Source organism: Anguilla rostrata, chromosome 7 (assembly GCF_018555375.3).
Source record: "Anguilla rostrata isolate EN2019 chromosome 7, ASM1855537v3, whole genome shotgun sequence".
NCBI lineage: Eukaryota > Metazoa > Chordata > Actinopteri > Anguilliformes > Anguillidae > Anguilla > Anguilla rostrata.
This window is the reverse complement of record NC_057939.1, coordinates 17,226,065-17,241,586: the sequence shown is the minus strand read 5'-3', so window position 1 is coordinate 17,241,586 and position 15,522 is coordinate 17,226,065. Positions and strand designations below refer to the sequence as shown.

General features: G+C 41.3%; 1 protein-coding gene across 1 annotated transcript in view; it reads left to right on the top strand.

Annotated features, from left to right (window-relative positions):
- Nucleotides 1-15,522, top strand: part of ntf3 (neurotrophin 3) — a 23,086-nt gene extending 7,564 nt beyond the window's left edge. The window contains exon 2 of the mRNA XM_064343296.1: nt 14,701-15,522. Within this exon, the coding sequence (XP_064199366.1) occupies nt 14,701-15,504 (804 nt within the window). The 3' untranslated portion in view covers nt 15,505-15,522. The remainder of the gene's footprint in view (nt 1-14,700) is intronic.

The window sequence follows — 15,522 nt, the reverse complement described above, 5'->3', positions numbered from 1 at the left end:
TAAAATAAAATCTGTATAAAGATTATACATTATTATTAATTAGAATAGTCTCAATACAGGCTTGGCTGAATCAAGGTATATTGCTCACAATGGCTTGACACTTAAACTGATTACACTGTTGTAGATGTCCCTTCACAAGCCCAGTCATTGTCTAGCACGCCTACATCTTCCTACCATCCATAAACAGTTTAGTTTCCATGACAGCTCTAATCAAGTGTGCCGTCAAGATTCAGCATTAATGGGTGGAAGCACAAATGACGGAGAACACACCCTTTGTTGCAATAAGCAAACAAACAAGCTCGGAAAGTAAAAACGAATACTTTGATGCTTAGTATTGATTTGTAAAGTATTCTTTGAAAGTAAAAACTTAAATACTTTGACAGAATTAGTTTTGGAAAATAAATCCTGATAACGTTACTGCAAAATGTATGACTCCTTGAACAAAAGGCATGTGTGATCATGACTAATCGTATGGCAATATTTTTCATAATGCTATTGTGCTCTTGATTGTATAAGCAGTCACCCCCTTTCCCATCCGTGCACCCACAATGGTACAGGGGCCCCTTTTTTCACTTGCCCATGATCTTGTATCTTTGTCCTACACTACAGAGCACATAGTGGCTAACAGCAGAGCTAATGCTGGGCAGTGGAGAGGTGCATATCTCACTGAAGACAACTGCTGGCTTGTGGTAATCTCTAGAGTATTCGGGGAGCTCTTAAGCAGTGGTAACGTATGTTTGACAGTCCTAATCAAGAGTGATGAAAACAAAAGAGTCCCACTGCGGAGGATTCCCAGTCACAGTCGGCATAGCCTATGAGAAAAATGCATTGTCTGGGCTCAAGGGCTCAGTCTGCTCTGAGAATGAGTGTCTTTCCAGGCCGAGCCAATCAGGAGCCTTCATTGCTCCAGCATATTCTCACCTCTCAGAAACTGGAGACAGGGCGACATGCGCTTTTCATTTTGCTGCTGTTTTTTAGGAATTCTTTTGGCTCCTTCTACCACAACTTCCACAAAACTGTGGGAACCGGTCACTGACACCATTATACCAGCGAGGTTTTTGTGACCCCTTGTATATTTTGCAAATTATTTTACTATGCACCGCGATGACTGGTGGTTAATGACGGCTATTACTACCTTCCTCTACCCCTCCTATTTATGACCACCAAAGTTTTTACTGTGCATATGTGTCTCTGCTGTTGACCGAGATGGAGAGGTTGTGCGCTCTGTCTCTACCACAGGACTAAGGTATCTACATCTAGTGTGCACTTTCTTTTACTGTCTGCATTCTCTCATGAAGCCCATGTGCTCTTCCATGTGCTGGATATAAGTGTTTGACACATATTTTGTATGGCTAAAGAATAATATGTTGCATGGGATTAATAGGGGTAAAACATCTTGTCCTGCCATTTAAAAAAACTTGACTTAAAATGAAAGAGGTAATTTAAGAAAATCGGGATGAAATTCAGATGATTCCATTAAATATTAACCCATTTATTTTTTAGTTTAAGTAATTACAGTGCAATGTCATACCATAATCACATGCACATGTCAAGAAGGTATTACTTTGGCTGTCAAATGTCTATTCTCACGTTCCCTGAATGTGTTGAGAGATTAATTAATAAGCAATATATTTTTGTACTTATTTAGAAATACAAAGTGCCTTACATATTTAAATTGAATAGCAAGTTTCTGCAAAATGATGCAATTATAATAATGGAGTGCTTTCATACAGCGCTACACATGGATCTCAAAGCATTTTACTGTACGTGTTTGGGGGGGTAGGGGATTCACCTAACCCACCAACATTGCGTGGGCCCCTCTGCGGTGAACAGCTGCCATTTTGAACCGGAAATTCAGCAGCAGAGAGGGAGAGGGAGAGATTTATCTCGCCCGTTAAAACTGGGAGATGATTAGATGTCCAGATTGAGACAGCCAGATTGGGAATTCGGTCAGGACACCCAGGGAAACCTCCCTATGCTCGCAGCGCAGGATTACTGTGATGCCGATGATTGCATGCTATCTGGGCACCTCAGCGCTTTCTCATGAAACTGAAAGCTTTCCGTATCGTCAGCGAGGAAGAGCCCCTGATTGGCATATTGTCTTTCAGTTGGTACAGTAACACTTGCTAGGGTGATACGCTGGCACGCAGGAATGTTTTTTTTCAAGTGGGGGAGTGGTGTTAGGGGTTCTCAACCAATGAAACAAACTTGGGGCCAGTTGAAAATTTAAGTGACTTTGACAGAGGCATGCAGACTAATTTGAGAGTTGGTTTCTTTGCATTCAACTTACGCATAATTTTACCAGATACCATCGACTTAACAACAATGTACATTACTGTGAATGTCTAACTCATGCTGGAAATCTTTCTACACAAACGTTACAGCATTCTATTCTGTGAAATTCTGCATGCAGTCATAAAATAAAATAAATAAATACATAATATAAAAAATAAATAAAATAAAACTTCAGAAACATCAAAGGCAGTAAGGCATCTAAATAAAATAGCAATTCAACTTGTGAAACACGCATTTCCTATATTAGTGGCCAAAACACATCATACCAGGGATAATACCAGTGCTATCAATGAGTAACATAAATGCACGGCTATGAATGAATATGATGACTTAATATTAGCGTGTGTAAAACCTCACCCAATAAATCATCTGCCACAATGTTTCCCAATTATGAAGAAATACATTAATATTAGTTATTCAAACTAAGGAAAAACTGACATAAAATTGAAGACATTTTATAACAAGCCAGCAAAAACCTTTATTACGCTTGTTATCATCATGACTACTTGTTTATTAACCATATTGACACAATACACAATGATATGTATTGTGTACTGCCTAAACATCTGAAAAAATCATGAGAGGATTTTTGACTGTATTGCTCAACCCTTGTCCCACTATACGTGTACACCTCCAGGTCACTGAATGACTACAGTTATGCAATCTTGACCTCAACTCCATCCCCAGGAAAGGGAAGCTGCAATTTATGAGATGAGTTCCCCGCAATACAACTTTTTTCTAGTATGTTCTAGACTGCGTTATGTTTTAGGTGAGTGGTTGAGTTGGCCAGAATTACTACCTCCAGTTAGAGTCCCCCCATCCTCCATACCACTTTGTGTTTTGTAAAAAATACTAAATGACTATAAGCAAAGTATATCCCTGGAAGAATTACAGACAGTTATTTGGTTTGGTTTCCCAGGATGGGTTGGGACCGTTGTTTAGGGTTACGGGTCTTATTACTGTGTTTGGCTCTGAATGTTAGTGTTCTGTAATGGGGTCATTTTAAGCATTCTTCCAAGTTTATTTGGCCGTTAAAGGTCTCTTCAAGGATTTGTTACGGCAGTTGTTGCTCCTTTTGAAGGGCAGAGTGGAATGTGCTGTGAGTCCCAGCTTCTAACTGATTGGCTTCACGGTTTGAGTAATGCCCTCACATTTGTAACTTGTTTATTTATGATATGCAGCTCTGATTTGTCATGAAATCATTGCAAACACTGCAGAGATTTACATTTTGCTAATTAAGGAGAAAAAGGATACTTCTGCTATGGCATGTCTTCGTCCATTTAGATGTTGTGTATATAATTTGAAAAGGGATAAATTAAGTTTCACCATTTTTTGTGTGTGGATATGCTTCACCTCTCTCAGGTTCTGAGCATCCACAGGGGTCCCATCTCTGCAAGATCTTTCCTCATTTAAAAGGACATATCACTCTTACTCTCATCTCCATGTTTTTATGGAGGATAATGTGTCATGTGAAGTCTGAAGCTTTGTCTGTTTGTGTTGCTTATTTTCCCCCCACTAGATATGTGCATGTCTGCTTTGCATTTTTTACATGGGAACAATCTTTGATTTCCATGATCAAATATGTTGATATTCAAATCATGTCCTTTCTACATGCACAATATGAAGCAGTGGCCCTTACTGTGTAAATAATGATGTACGGAAAGAATCGATGGTTTTTCTCCCTCACCATTTCATGCAGAAAATGAATAAAAGATTTAAACTGAGCATTAGACATTATTTTATGTAAGACATATTGTAGTGATCATTGAGCATATAAAATAAAACATATAGGTGAAAGCCTTGAGATCATTTGTGCTGTGCCCTGCTGTTCATGGACTTGGAAAGAAATAAATCCATACAATCCCCTCAGAATTCATCTGAACAAGTGAAGGAGTGGAGAAAGCAGATGTGTTTGTAAGAGTGGGTGGATGTAATTGGAGGAGTGGTCAAATTGTGCACTCGTCACTTGTTTTTGAGGAGATCTGGTACACACACAATTCCTGATGTACAACACATGATAATATATCAAACTGTAAGATACACTGCAGGTACAGAAACATGTTATTTTGCTGAAACAATATTTCAGTATTCAGTCAGTAATCATTCATACAAAAATGTTAAAATGAGTACACATTGAAATAAAAAATATGTCAACAGTTTTATGAACTGTATGAGTAGACTTGGCACTGAACATTGCGCAAAGTTGTGTATAATGTACAAGGGGCTATTTATTTGCCTTTAGCAAACAGATAAATATGTACAAATATGTTTTCATTCAACATATACACCGTCATCTTTCTGAACTTTGACTCCGCCTCATATTACAGAACGTCAAACAACGTGTCAGCAGCAATGCACCCAATAAACTGGAGAGTATTATGAAATACAGGGGCCGGAACATGTGCAGGTACTTATTCTCCCTGAGATGTGTCTCACGATCTCTGATGAGATTTCAAACACCGCGTGCGGCACCCAAATGGTGCCGCCATTCCACAGGTTGCCGTATGTAAACTAAGATGCGTGTAAAACAAATTCTTTCCTCACTGCGCTCAGATCCAGATGGGAGTAGCTGCATGGGACTGCCCAAGGAAAAGGGGCGGGAAGGGGGATGGGATGTCCAGATACTCTTTTTTATTGGAACATCTGGAGCCTATTGGTCTGTGATGGGGCTTAGTCGCTTCCCTTTGAAATACATGTGTATCAGTCCTTTGGCACGATGCCCTCTGAGATAATCTTCTGGGGTGAAACTGACTGGCTTTGGCAAAGGTGTCAAATGATTCTCTCAATCAATTTGGATCTCTACAAAGTTACATAATTCAATTGAAAAAAAACTTGTTTTAAACTTTTTTTTAACAGAACAGGTAAGCACTCAAGATTGCAACTGCATAGTCTACGTTACAGCACATTACACCACAGGCTGCAGCCTAGCCAGGTGACTTGGCATCTAAGTGAGGCTCTTTTTTGCCTGAGTTGTTACAATGGGATAAAAGCAGTCAGAATGTCTGCCAAATGGGATATTACCCTTCAGGGACACTGTTGCTTTGTTTAGGTACAGCCATAACAAGCCATACCTTGTTTAATCTGAATATCACATGGGCATTGCTACACAGATCACACCATATCGGCCTATTTCAGACAAGACGTATGGTCCATCCACATTCTCAAGACAAGAAAGCCCTTGTGTGGGGTGTCGAGCTGCCTCGTGCACAAACGCTCCCGGCTGACGCCTAGATAGCACAGGACTGACAAACAGGATTACTCAAATGTGTGTCTCCTGAAAGATCACGGTGCTGTGATATCAATGAGATCAGTGGCATCAACTGAGCCACACCACAGACTGTGTGACCACTAATCCCCAGTGCGTTAAAAATCGCCAGCAGTTAAAAGCTCAGAGAGACATACAGTAAGTCTCAGGTGCTGTGCAACTGTAGAGAGGAACACTCCAAACCAGCCAGACCATAAAAGGCTGTTTTGCATTGTTATAAACACAGGTCAACATCTGAGAGTGAAGTCAGGTCCAGGTCCAGGTCCTCTATAATAGACATGGCGGAGTGCACTACTGTTTTTACTGCTTCTGCTGCTGAAGTGAATCAATGCAATTAGAAAGGAAAGTGTGATACTTCTTTGCCAATGTGGTAAATTAAGGGTAGCATGCTGACAAAATATGTGCAAGGGGAAAAGGAATCTCTGGAACTTTAAATTACAGTATCTCAGTTACTGTACAACCTGAGGCAGTCCAGGTCTTTCACTGCTGGGCGGTCACTTTTTATGGCTTGGGAAAGGCAGAAGATGCCTCAGGGTTCACATCTGTAAACCACTTAATGGAGATCACATACCAGGCTCCTACCCCTTGCAGTTAATGTCTCATGAGAGGACAATCGAACATGGTGTTAACGCTTTAAATACAGTTTTGTTAAGTGCCTCCTTTTTTGATAATTGCAAAAATAAACCATTCATGTTATTGTGCAGGACAAATAGATTTCACTTTAAGAAACAAGACATAAACAGTTTCTTCCCTAGGTACAAATAGATAAATGGGACAGAAACTATATAATGAGTGATTGTATGAAAGAAAATCTTCAGTTAATGCAAACATGCCTTGCTTTAGGGCCAAAGCCTACAGGCTATTGTACTTTTCTCAATGTGTCGTGGTTGTCTGACAAATCACACACAATATTCTAATATAAGTATAGAGCATTCTGTGTTTTCTTAGTGTTTCTTCATAAGAAGCTGTGCATCAGAACACATCCCAGGGTGTTGTGGGAAGAACTGTCCTCTGATTTCCTCTGGCCAACGTTTCCAGGCCCCGTGCCTGTTCCATCGCCCATACGTGTAATAGCGTGGTTATAGTTGAGGTCTGTGTTCTTCATTGCATAACTCCAAAGGCCCACTATATGATCAGGCACAATAAAGGCAGGGTCAGTACAGTAGGCAACTTGCAGACTCACAGAAGTGCCTGGGTACATTTGCCAAAGGTTTTAGCAACAGTATGTTCAATGATTTAATTTCATATTTTTTTTACACACTTGAAACAACATTAACACTGAATTTTTTTATATGTAAAAAAATTGGATTCTCATGAATTTCTTAATTTATAAGGTTGATTTAATATAATAATTTAGCTACCTTTCCTCCTACCTACTCTGAAGGCATAAAGACAACATCTAGCATGTGCTATCCAGATAAAGATACGGAGACCTCTCAGGGGCCCTAGTTGTACACATAAATGCCTATAATGTGTTTTATTTCAGGTCCTTTTTTATTTCTTTGCCCAATGTGCTGAGAAAGAAGTACCAGATGTAAGTCCAAATGGTAATAGTTTCATCTAATTGCATTATTTTGGAATGGGTAATATATAGCACTAGGAAGGTGGTGGTAGACGGTAACCAATCTGATGAAACACTATGTGAGCTCATCAATTCATTTGTCCCTGAAGCGAGGCAAAACACATGGTGGCCATTTGTGCTTCAAAATTTAAATCATAGGAAAAATAAGCTATTGGCCAAGTCACTGTCTGTGGCTTTGATCAGCAACAGCTTCAGATTAAAATGGCCTTGGTAGAGCTGGCCAAATATTGTGAATCAAACTTTAAGTGTTTGTGTGTATGTTGTCTGTGATGCTATTTCTCCTCATAAAATTTAAGCTAGTTGCTTGTCACAGTGATGGTGAGCTATGTGCACTCAGTGGCCTTCTTCATAGCAGGATTCAACAAGATACTGGAAACATTCCTTTGAGATTTCGGCCCATGCTGACTCAATAGCATTACACTGCAGATTTTTCAGCCACACATTCATGCTGTGAACCTCCCATCTCATCCCAAAGATGCTCCATTGGATTGAGATCTGGGGGCTGTTCAGGCCATTGGAGTAAATTAAAGAATTGGTATTGCTGTGGCAAAGAATTGGCTCAACTGGTATTTAGGGGCCAACTGTGTGCCGGGAAAACATTCCCCACACCATTACACCACCACAACCAGCCTGTACCACTGGCACAAGGCAAGATGTCACAGTAAAAATCGAGATATGTCAGATCAGGCAACGTTTTTCCAATCTTCAATCATCCAGTTTTGGTGATCACATGCCCACTGTAGACTCATCTTCCTGTTCTTAGCTGACAGGAGTGGATCCCGGCATGGTCTTCTGTTGCTGTGCCCACCCGCTGACGCATTGTGCATTCAGAGATACCCTACTGCACTCCACTGTTGTAAACAGCAGTCATTTTAACATTTATGGCCTTTCTTGAATAGCTTAAATGAGTCTCCCCATTCTTTGACCTCTCTCATTACCAAGGTGTTTTGCACACAGAACTGCTGCTCACGTTTTTGTTTATTGCACCTTTTTGTTTTTTGTTTATTGTTTCTCAGGAAACTCTACAGCCTGGGTCGGCAACTGGCGGTCTGCAGGAAAAATCTGCCCCCCCCATTAATATTGTTACCGCTTTAATAAAACTGTCATTTCTGGTGTGTGTTTCTCGGTGCAGTTTAGGCAAAGGAATCTAATATTTCTGATTTTAGTTGGTTTTAGCTTGGTAATTTTGTCCCTTTGGATTCATGAAAAGTCACTTGATCTAATGAGGTCTCTTAGATCAAGCTTAGATCAACCATTCCAATGTTTGCTCAAGCAACTACTAAACCTCTTAACCATGTTTGCATGCTTTATATATCAAGTTGTAACCACAATCGTTGCTGTTTGGAGGAGCAGGCTATTTGTGTTAATGAGCTAGTGTACCTAACCAAGTGGTCACTGAGTGTACATTTGTCCATTTTATTACAGAATGCTTTAGCAGTGGCCCAACATCACTGACTCATGCTGCAATGAAAACATAATGATGAGGGTGATGAGTGAGAACCTTCAATATGACTGAAAAGGCACTTTGCAACTTGGGAAAATTGACAGGACAGTAATTACTGAAGTTATTCTAGCGAGTGTATTGTCCTGAAGGACTAAGGACTTATGGGAAGGCAGGGAGAGGGAGAGCTGAACCCCATCTCTCCTCCCCACTTGATCCATAATCTTCTCCCTGCGGCCTGCTGGGGAATAGCATCTGTTCTTTATGCAGTTAGCAAGGGTCTGCTCCAGATATTTGTCTTGAGCTCCATGCTTCTCAAGGGTATAGAAAAGTTTTACAAAGACCAGCAAAATAAATTACTGAACATTTGTGGAGGTGCTATAGCAGTGAAGTCGTGGTTCGGATGAGGGTGAAGGATCTGACTGTATGTTTGGATTCATAAATCCAGTGTTTTACTCTAAAGAGATCCACCGTATTTAATATAATTACTGTTATTAATATATTTTTGAAAGTTTGAAGCTCTTTATATTAAAATGAAAGGACCGTGAGAAACCTTCTGTGGGTGGTGCAAAATATATTCTTAGGACAGATTATACACTGTATATAAACACTGACTGAAAAAAGTCTTAAATACATTATTGTTTCATGCTTCTTTAAAAGAGCGGAAGGTTCTTTTTAACTGCCACAGGTTCTGCTGGTTTCTGTTTTCACTTTATAATACGCAACCATCTCAGAGCCAAGAAACCAGGTTAGGTGAGTTAGCAGTGTAATCAACTGATTAATTATCCAAATTTATGTATGCTTGGGATTTATATGTTCACATTCCAGCTTGGTGATTATTCTTCATTTGCATAAGCCTGGTGTGATGCTAAGCTAAATATACAGTTAAAATGTTATTTATGTATTCATTTTTTAAATATTTGCAATTTTTTGGAGAGAACTATTCTCGTGATCTTACTCTGAGCCGCTGTCAATCAAATCTTTCGGATATTTTCATTAAAAATGTACAACCTTCAGTAATTGATTGTGAGCTATGAAAATACAATTTAACATAGTGTACAGTACCATGACGAACTGTGATTAGCCACCAAATTCCATTCACAAATCCTCGGTTTCCATTACACTTAAACTAACCTAAAATATCAGCGACACAGTCAAAACTCCCCAGACACGAGGTAAGGAGAACCGGTTTAGCATGATATTAAGTTCACCCAACAGAAGTGATCATATTTTAACTCACAGCAATTGTTGAATAAATAAAATGGTGGTAAAAGCTTATTAAGCAATTTAAGGTTCCAGTGATTTTGATCATGCCCTGACATGGTTAAGAGCTCCAACTTCTTCTAATGTGGGTGTGTTGGCGTGACCCAAATCTTCTTCTATATCATCTTAAATAACAAGACTGGTGGAGTCTGGAACAGTTTTTGAATTTGATCTATAGATGAGTAATCCTTTCACTCTGAATAGACGAATAATAATTTATGAATGAATAAACTGAAAATAAATGAGTAAAAACACATGTTAAACTCGTCTTTCTACTTTAGTACATACTGTACATGCGTTCTCGAGAATTTTTCACAGATTATTGTGATCAGAAATGCTTGATTACGCAGGAAAAGTTTTCTTTGGGTCTTTTGCGGTGATATTGTGGGAATTGGTAAACCTCGCGAGTTGAAGAAAAGATTTCTTTATGAGCAAAAGGCTACATTACATCGCCCACATCTGCCTGTCTACCTCACTCGCAGACTCTCTCAGCCACCTCCCTTGAGAAAGCAACACTATTCCGCGGCTTGTCTAACGCAGTCCATCAAACCCAATAGCTACTCACCTTTTCTCATTCAGCGGTTGCCGCTGACTTCGATGCAACGGCTTCAATCGCGGTTATTTGCCCGTGCATCCGGTCGGCATTTCGGCCGTTCTCCTGAAATGCTTCGCGGTTGAAACCGACTATATTTTCGCTTGTGCTCCACCGCAATCTTTAACGATTGTACTGCAAAATTATTGATACACGCTTTCATGCAAAACATTAGGAAATCGTTTCGCTTGGTCTTTAGCAGCAGCCATAATTTTCATTGGTAAATGCATGTATTTGGTTCGTATTTCAGCCCTGAAATACCACGAGAAGCCCACATGAATGACTGTGACCGGAAACACAGCTTGTTGACGTATAGTTTGATCAATCCCACAATCCTTGCGGGACCGGGCCTAAATTCCTAAGCGTTTTTAGTTTTTATTTTGACAGAATCCGTTACCGAATCTTACCAAGAGTATTTTCATATTAAAAGACAGACGAGGGATAGACTACATTGTTCTCAGTCTTTATTTTGTGTAAGCAAAAATCAAATTCTTGTCTTCCCAGTTCGTGCTTCATCTATGGAAAGACTGCAGTTGTGCATTGGTCAGGTTTCCTTTTCTTAGTTTAATAATGATGGGCTTGAGTGGCACAATGCAGTGCAATCTACAGTGATGCTCCCATAGACCCAGCATCAAACCTGTACTCTGTTAGTACTAGCTGTGCCCACATGCCCCACAGGGGGCAGTCTGTTTGTCAGAGCATTGCCTGGGGGTTGAGGGTTCTGTCACCGGGGTCAGCCTCTGTCTTATTGCCTAGTAGTGACTTCTTATTGATTGACTACCTGTGACATTACCTGGGTTGGCTGCCTCTGCTGTTCAGTCACCTGGTGCATTATCTGTAGTACCTTTACTGGTGGTTTTGAGATTGGGAAGAGTGGTGGCGGTTTATTGACACAGTGTTGGGGCAATCTTACAAGTGATGATTTAGCATTCCAAATAAATAAATAAATAAATAAATAAATAAATAAATAAATAAATAAGGAGTGAAAAATGAATTGATGAGATTGCTGGGTAATGCTGTTCATAAGGTGGAATCACATTGTATGCAGTGCAAGATACTGATGGGCAACCTGCATAGTGTTAACAACGATGTTACCTTTGATTGTCACTGGATTATTTTCTGACTTTAATGCTTTGCATTGTATGAATACTAACCTCCCCCTAACATTTTCTCTGTTGATAACTTGTTAAAAAAGTTTGATTGGTTGGTAGACATGGTCTAGGGTGTACAATTTTCTAGTACACTGCATTATATGAACTTGCTCTTTCCATCATCCTGCAGTAACATCCTATTGCTCTCTGCTTCACTGCTGTGTAGTGTTGATTCATCTACTGGTAAAAGGTGCTACTCCAAATGCAATTTAAATTATGTTATGCAACATCGCAACATGTCAGCACTGAGGTTTTGATTAAACTGAAGCCTACCACTTTCAATACTGATTTGCTGGGTTTTTGGATTATACAGAATGCATTTTTTAAAATCATATGTCTTGTTACAAACAGTTATAGAAAGGTTGCCCCAGATGACAATAAAAAAGTAATGCACAAAGGGCACATTCAATAAAATGAAAGTGTAGTGTGGAGGTACTGCAGTACGGCATTGCATATACCATTGCCTGTAAGGTGACTTTGACTCACAGTGCTGTTTCTCTTTTTAAAGCTTAACCTGTGATTGTAATGAGGAGGTTGGCATGTCAGCATCCCCCTTTGCCAAAAAAGTGTAATTAGTTGTGCTTATTGATTACTAACAGGGTCAGGGTCCGTAATTAAGCCAATGTCCTCTGATTTGTGAGGAGTGTCAGACACTCCGGCAGCCCATAAAATCTGGAAGGAAGGTGGGAGTACGTCTAAGGCCTTCAATTCATCTTCACACACAATTTACTGACGCACAACGATACGTCATACCTTTCAAACTCATTCTGTTGCAGTCACTATTCCAAGAATAAGACAAAGACATACCTTTACAGTACACTACAGCATAGGATATCATACCTGTGTTACAAATGAAGACTGCTCTGACACCTGTATTCTGTAAACCGTTGTCTGTACAATATGCTACAGTTCCACAGTTCTTATTTATGGGAAAACCCTTGCTGCAGCATGGCTTCTGATTCGCAGGTGGGAATGCAGACACAGGTCCACAGTCTGGGAATAGCAGTGTAATCTGTAATCTGTGTAAACTGCAAGGTCCCCAGTCTGGGAATGTAATCTTGGTGCAGAAGCAGGAAATATACTGAGCAATGGTTGTATCTGCAAGGCCAAAGAGGCCACCTGTAGAACTATACTGGTCTGTAAGCTAGATCTTTCAATTGTTGTAATTCAGTTCACTATTCTAAGGACAAGTATTGGCCTTCAGAGTCTAACCCCATCCCCTCAAAGAGGTTTATTTTATGGCACGCTCATATCATTTACACAGGGAAGGGAAGTGGTATTAAAAGGAGATCATCGGGGCATAATGACCACAATCAATGTAAGTGCGTTATTCCAGACTGCCTGTGTTTCCCGTCGGACGCGATGTTTCTGAGCAAACCGAGGGCGTCCCTGTGCTGGGTGCTTGAGGAGATGGGCCGCTGTCTGCGGTGTTTAGCTTGCGCACACACATAAATCATTTGGGTGTGAACTCCAGCTGGGTGAGACATGCCGTAGTGAAAGGGGATATGTAAACACACTGGGAGAGCCGAGGCTCTTGAGTAGCCATGTTTATTTGCATTAAGCAGCAGAGTCATCTGTAATGGGGGACCAACTCCCGTACATAGTGCCCCCTTTGAAACATGACTTGCAGCGCCCGAGGTACCAGCATCTCTGGGTGCTTTTTCTTATGTCATTTGTTAATTGTGCATGCTGTGGTGCCCGCAATCCATTGAACCTTCCTTGGGATTTTGAGTGTCCTAGCTCCACTATAAAAGGGACCCAGAAATCTTACACAAAGAAAAAGGCGGCTTATCATGACACCTGAGTGGCCCAGAGAGCTTGTGTGGCCTATGGCAGAGGGAGGGAGGTAGGGTGGTTGGCACTGCTGGCCATCCACAAGATGTGCTATTCACTGCACAGGAATAAAATGTCCTGTGTTCGTTCAGTACTAACAGTGTTAATTCAACTGTGACAGATAACATTTGGTCCTCGTTGGGGCCAAATGTGAACTGTTAGAGTTGAATTACACTGGACATTTTACTGTGTATCAATGGCATCGTAGGGCATTGAGGTTATGTGCCTCCTTCCTATAGCAGCTGGCAAATCAATCAGTTAGGCATGGACTGCATGTCCACAAGGGACTTTTTTTTACCGTACATTACATTAAATTCCTTTAGCAGATGCCCTGAACGAGAGTGACTTACGATGTAGGAGAACATACTGTGCATTCACCTGATTTGTATAAATAATGGTTTCAGACCTGGCTAACAGCAGCTTAAAAAAATTTAAACAGAATATCTGGTTACAAACCTGTGGGCCACGTGTAGAACTGTATTGCATGTAATTTCAAAACAATTTGTCATTATATATATTTTAGAAAAACTATAAGTGCTTATGCTTAGAGGATATCAGTTGTATGCAAATTAAGAGAATGGATATAGAAAATCCTCCATTCATGTTGGTGAAATATACGTGATAACACCTGGATGACCTGCAGAATTATAGGTTCTGTCTGTAATACTATAATATTAATTGTCTGATTATGACCAATAGTACTCTGAGGAAAGTCATTAATAGTTGTAATCAGCCTTAGCTGTTTTGTCTCTAAAGACTATGGCTTACCCACATGTTGCATTGAGACAAATGTTTGCACCTCAGGCCATATGTCATACACTCGTCAGAGGCACCATAGCATATGACAGCCTCTATTTTGCTGCTGGCGTCCCGTTTGTACAAGGCTGAATTTGAACACCTTATGAATTTGTGTTGAGATCAGAGCAGTAAGCGGTGCTAAATCATCTTCTGTTTCCTTCGATGCAGCCTACAATATTACACAGCTCATATTATTGATGTTGGTCAGAAAAGACTTTAACACACGCACGTGGCTCTGTAATGCTCCTGCCTATCCATACACCAGCCTGTAAATATGAAGGCACGCTTTCACAAGGACACATTTGCGCACTCCCTCCCCGCGCTCTGTTGTACTTGCACCACCATTCATAATATTGTCTTGACAGATATGAAAAGTTTTTGGTTGAAATGGGGCAGCTTAAAACTGAGATTCTTGAGCTTACAGTGATAAATTACCCTTGTTTTCTTGCTCAGGCCTTTGTTGTTTTTTTTATACCACAGATCTTACAGGTGAATCTAGTGATGTCCATCCTGCTGTACGTGATGTTCCTGGTGTACCTTTGTGGAATAAAGGCCACGTCGATGGACAAACGCAAGCCCACACAGGACCCCGTCAACACCCTAGTCATCAAACTCCTGCAGGCAGACATCACCCGGAGCAAGCAGCGGGAGGCGGAGTCTTGGGATGATGCGATCAAGGACGCCCCGCCCCCGCCGCCAGCCCTGCCCAGCTTCCCAGAGGGCACGGACTACGAGGACAGGAAACCGAGCTCCTTCTACCAGCCTGTGCTGGACATTGGGGCGGAGCTGTTCAAACAGCACAAGCGCTACAACTCGCCCCGCGTTTTACTGAGCGACCGGCCGCCCCTGCAGCCGCCGCCCCTGTACCTCATCGACGACTACGCGGGGAGCTCGGACGCAGCCAACAAAACGCGGAAGAAGCGCTACGCGGAGCACAAGAGCTACCGGGGAGAGTACTCCGTGTGCGACAGCGAGAGCAAGTGGGTGACGGACAAGACCAACGCCGTCGACATCCGGGGTCACCAGGTCACCGTTCTGGGCGTGATCAAAGCCAGCGGCGGAAATGAGGTGAAGCAGTACTTTTACGAAACAAAGTGCCGGAGTGCCAAGCCCTTTAAAAGTGGCTGCCGGGGAATCGACGACAAGCACTGGAACTCCCAGTGCAAGACATCCCAGACCTACGTGAGGGCACTGACCTCGGAAAAGACCTCTGTGGGCTGGCGCTGGATACGGATAGACACGTCCTGCGTCTGCGCCCTTTCACGAAAACTGCGCAGGACGTAACGCTACCCGCTACACACT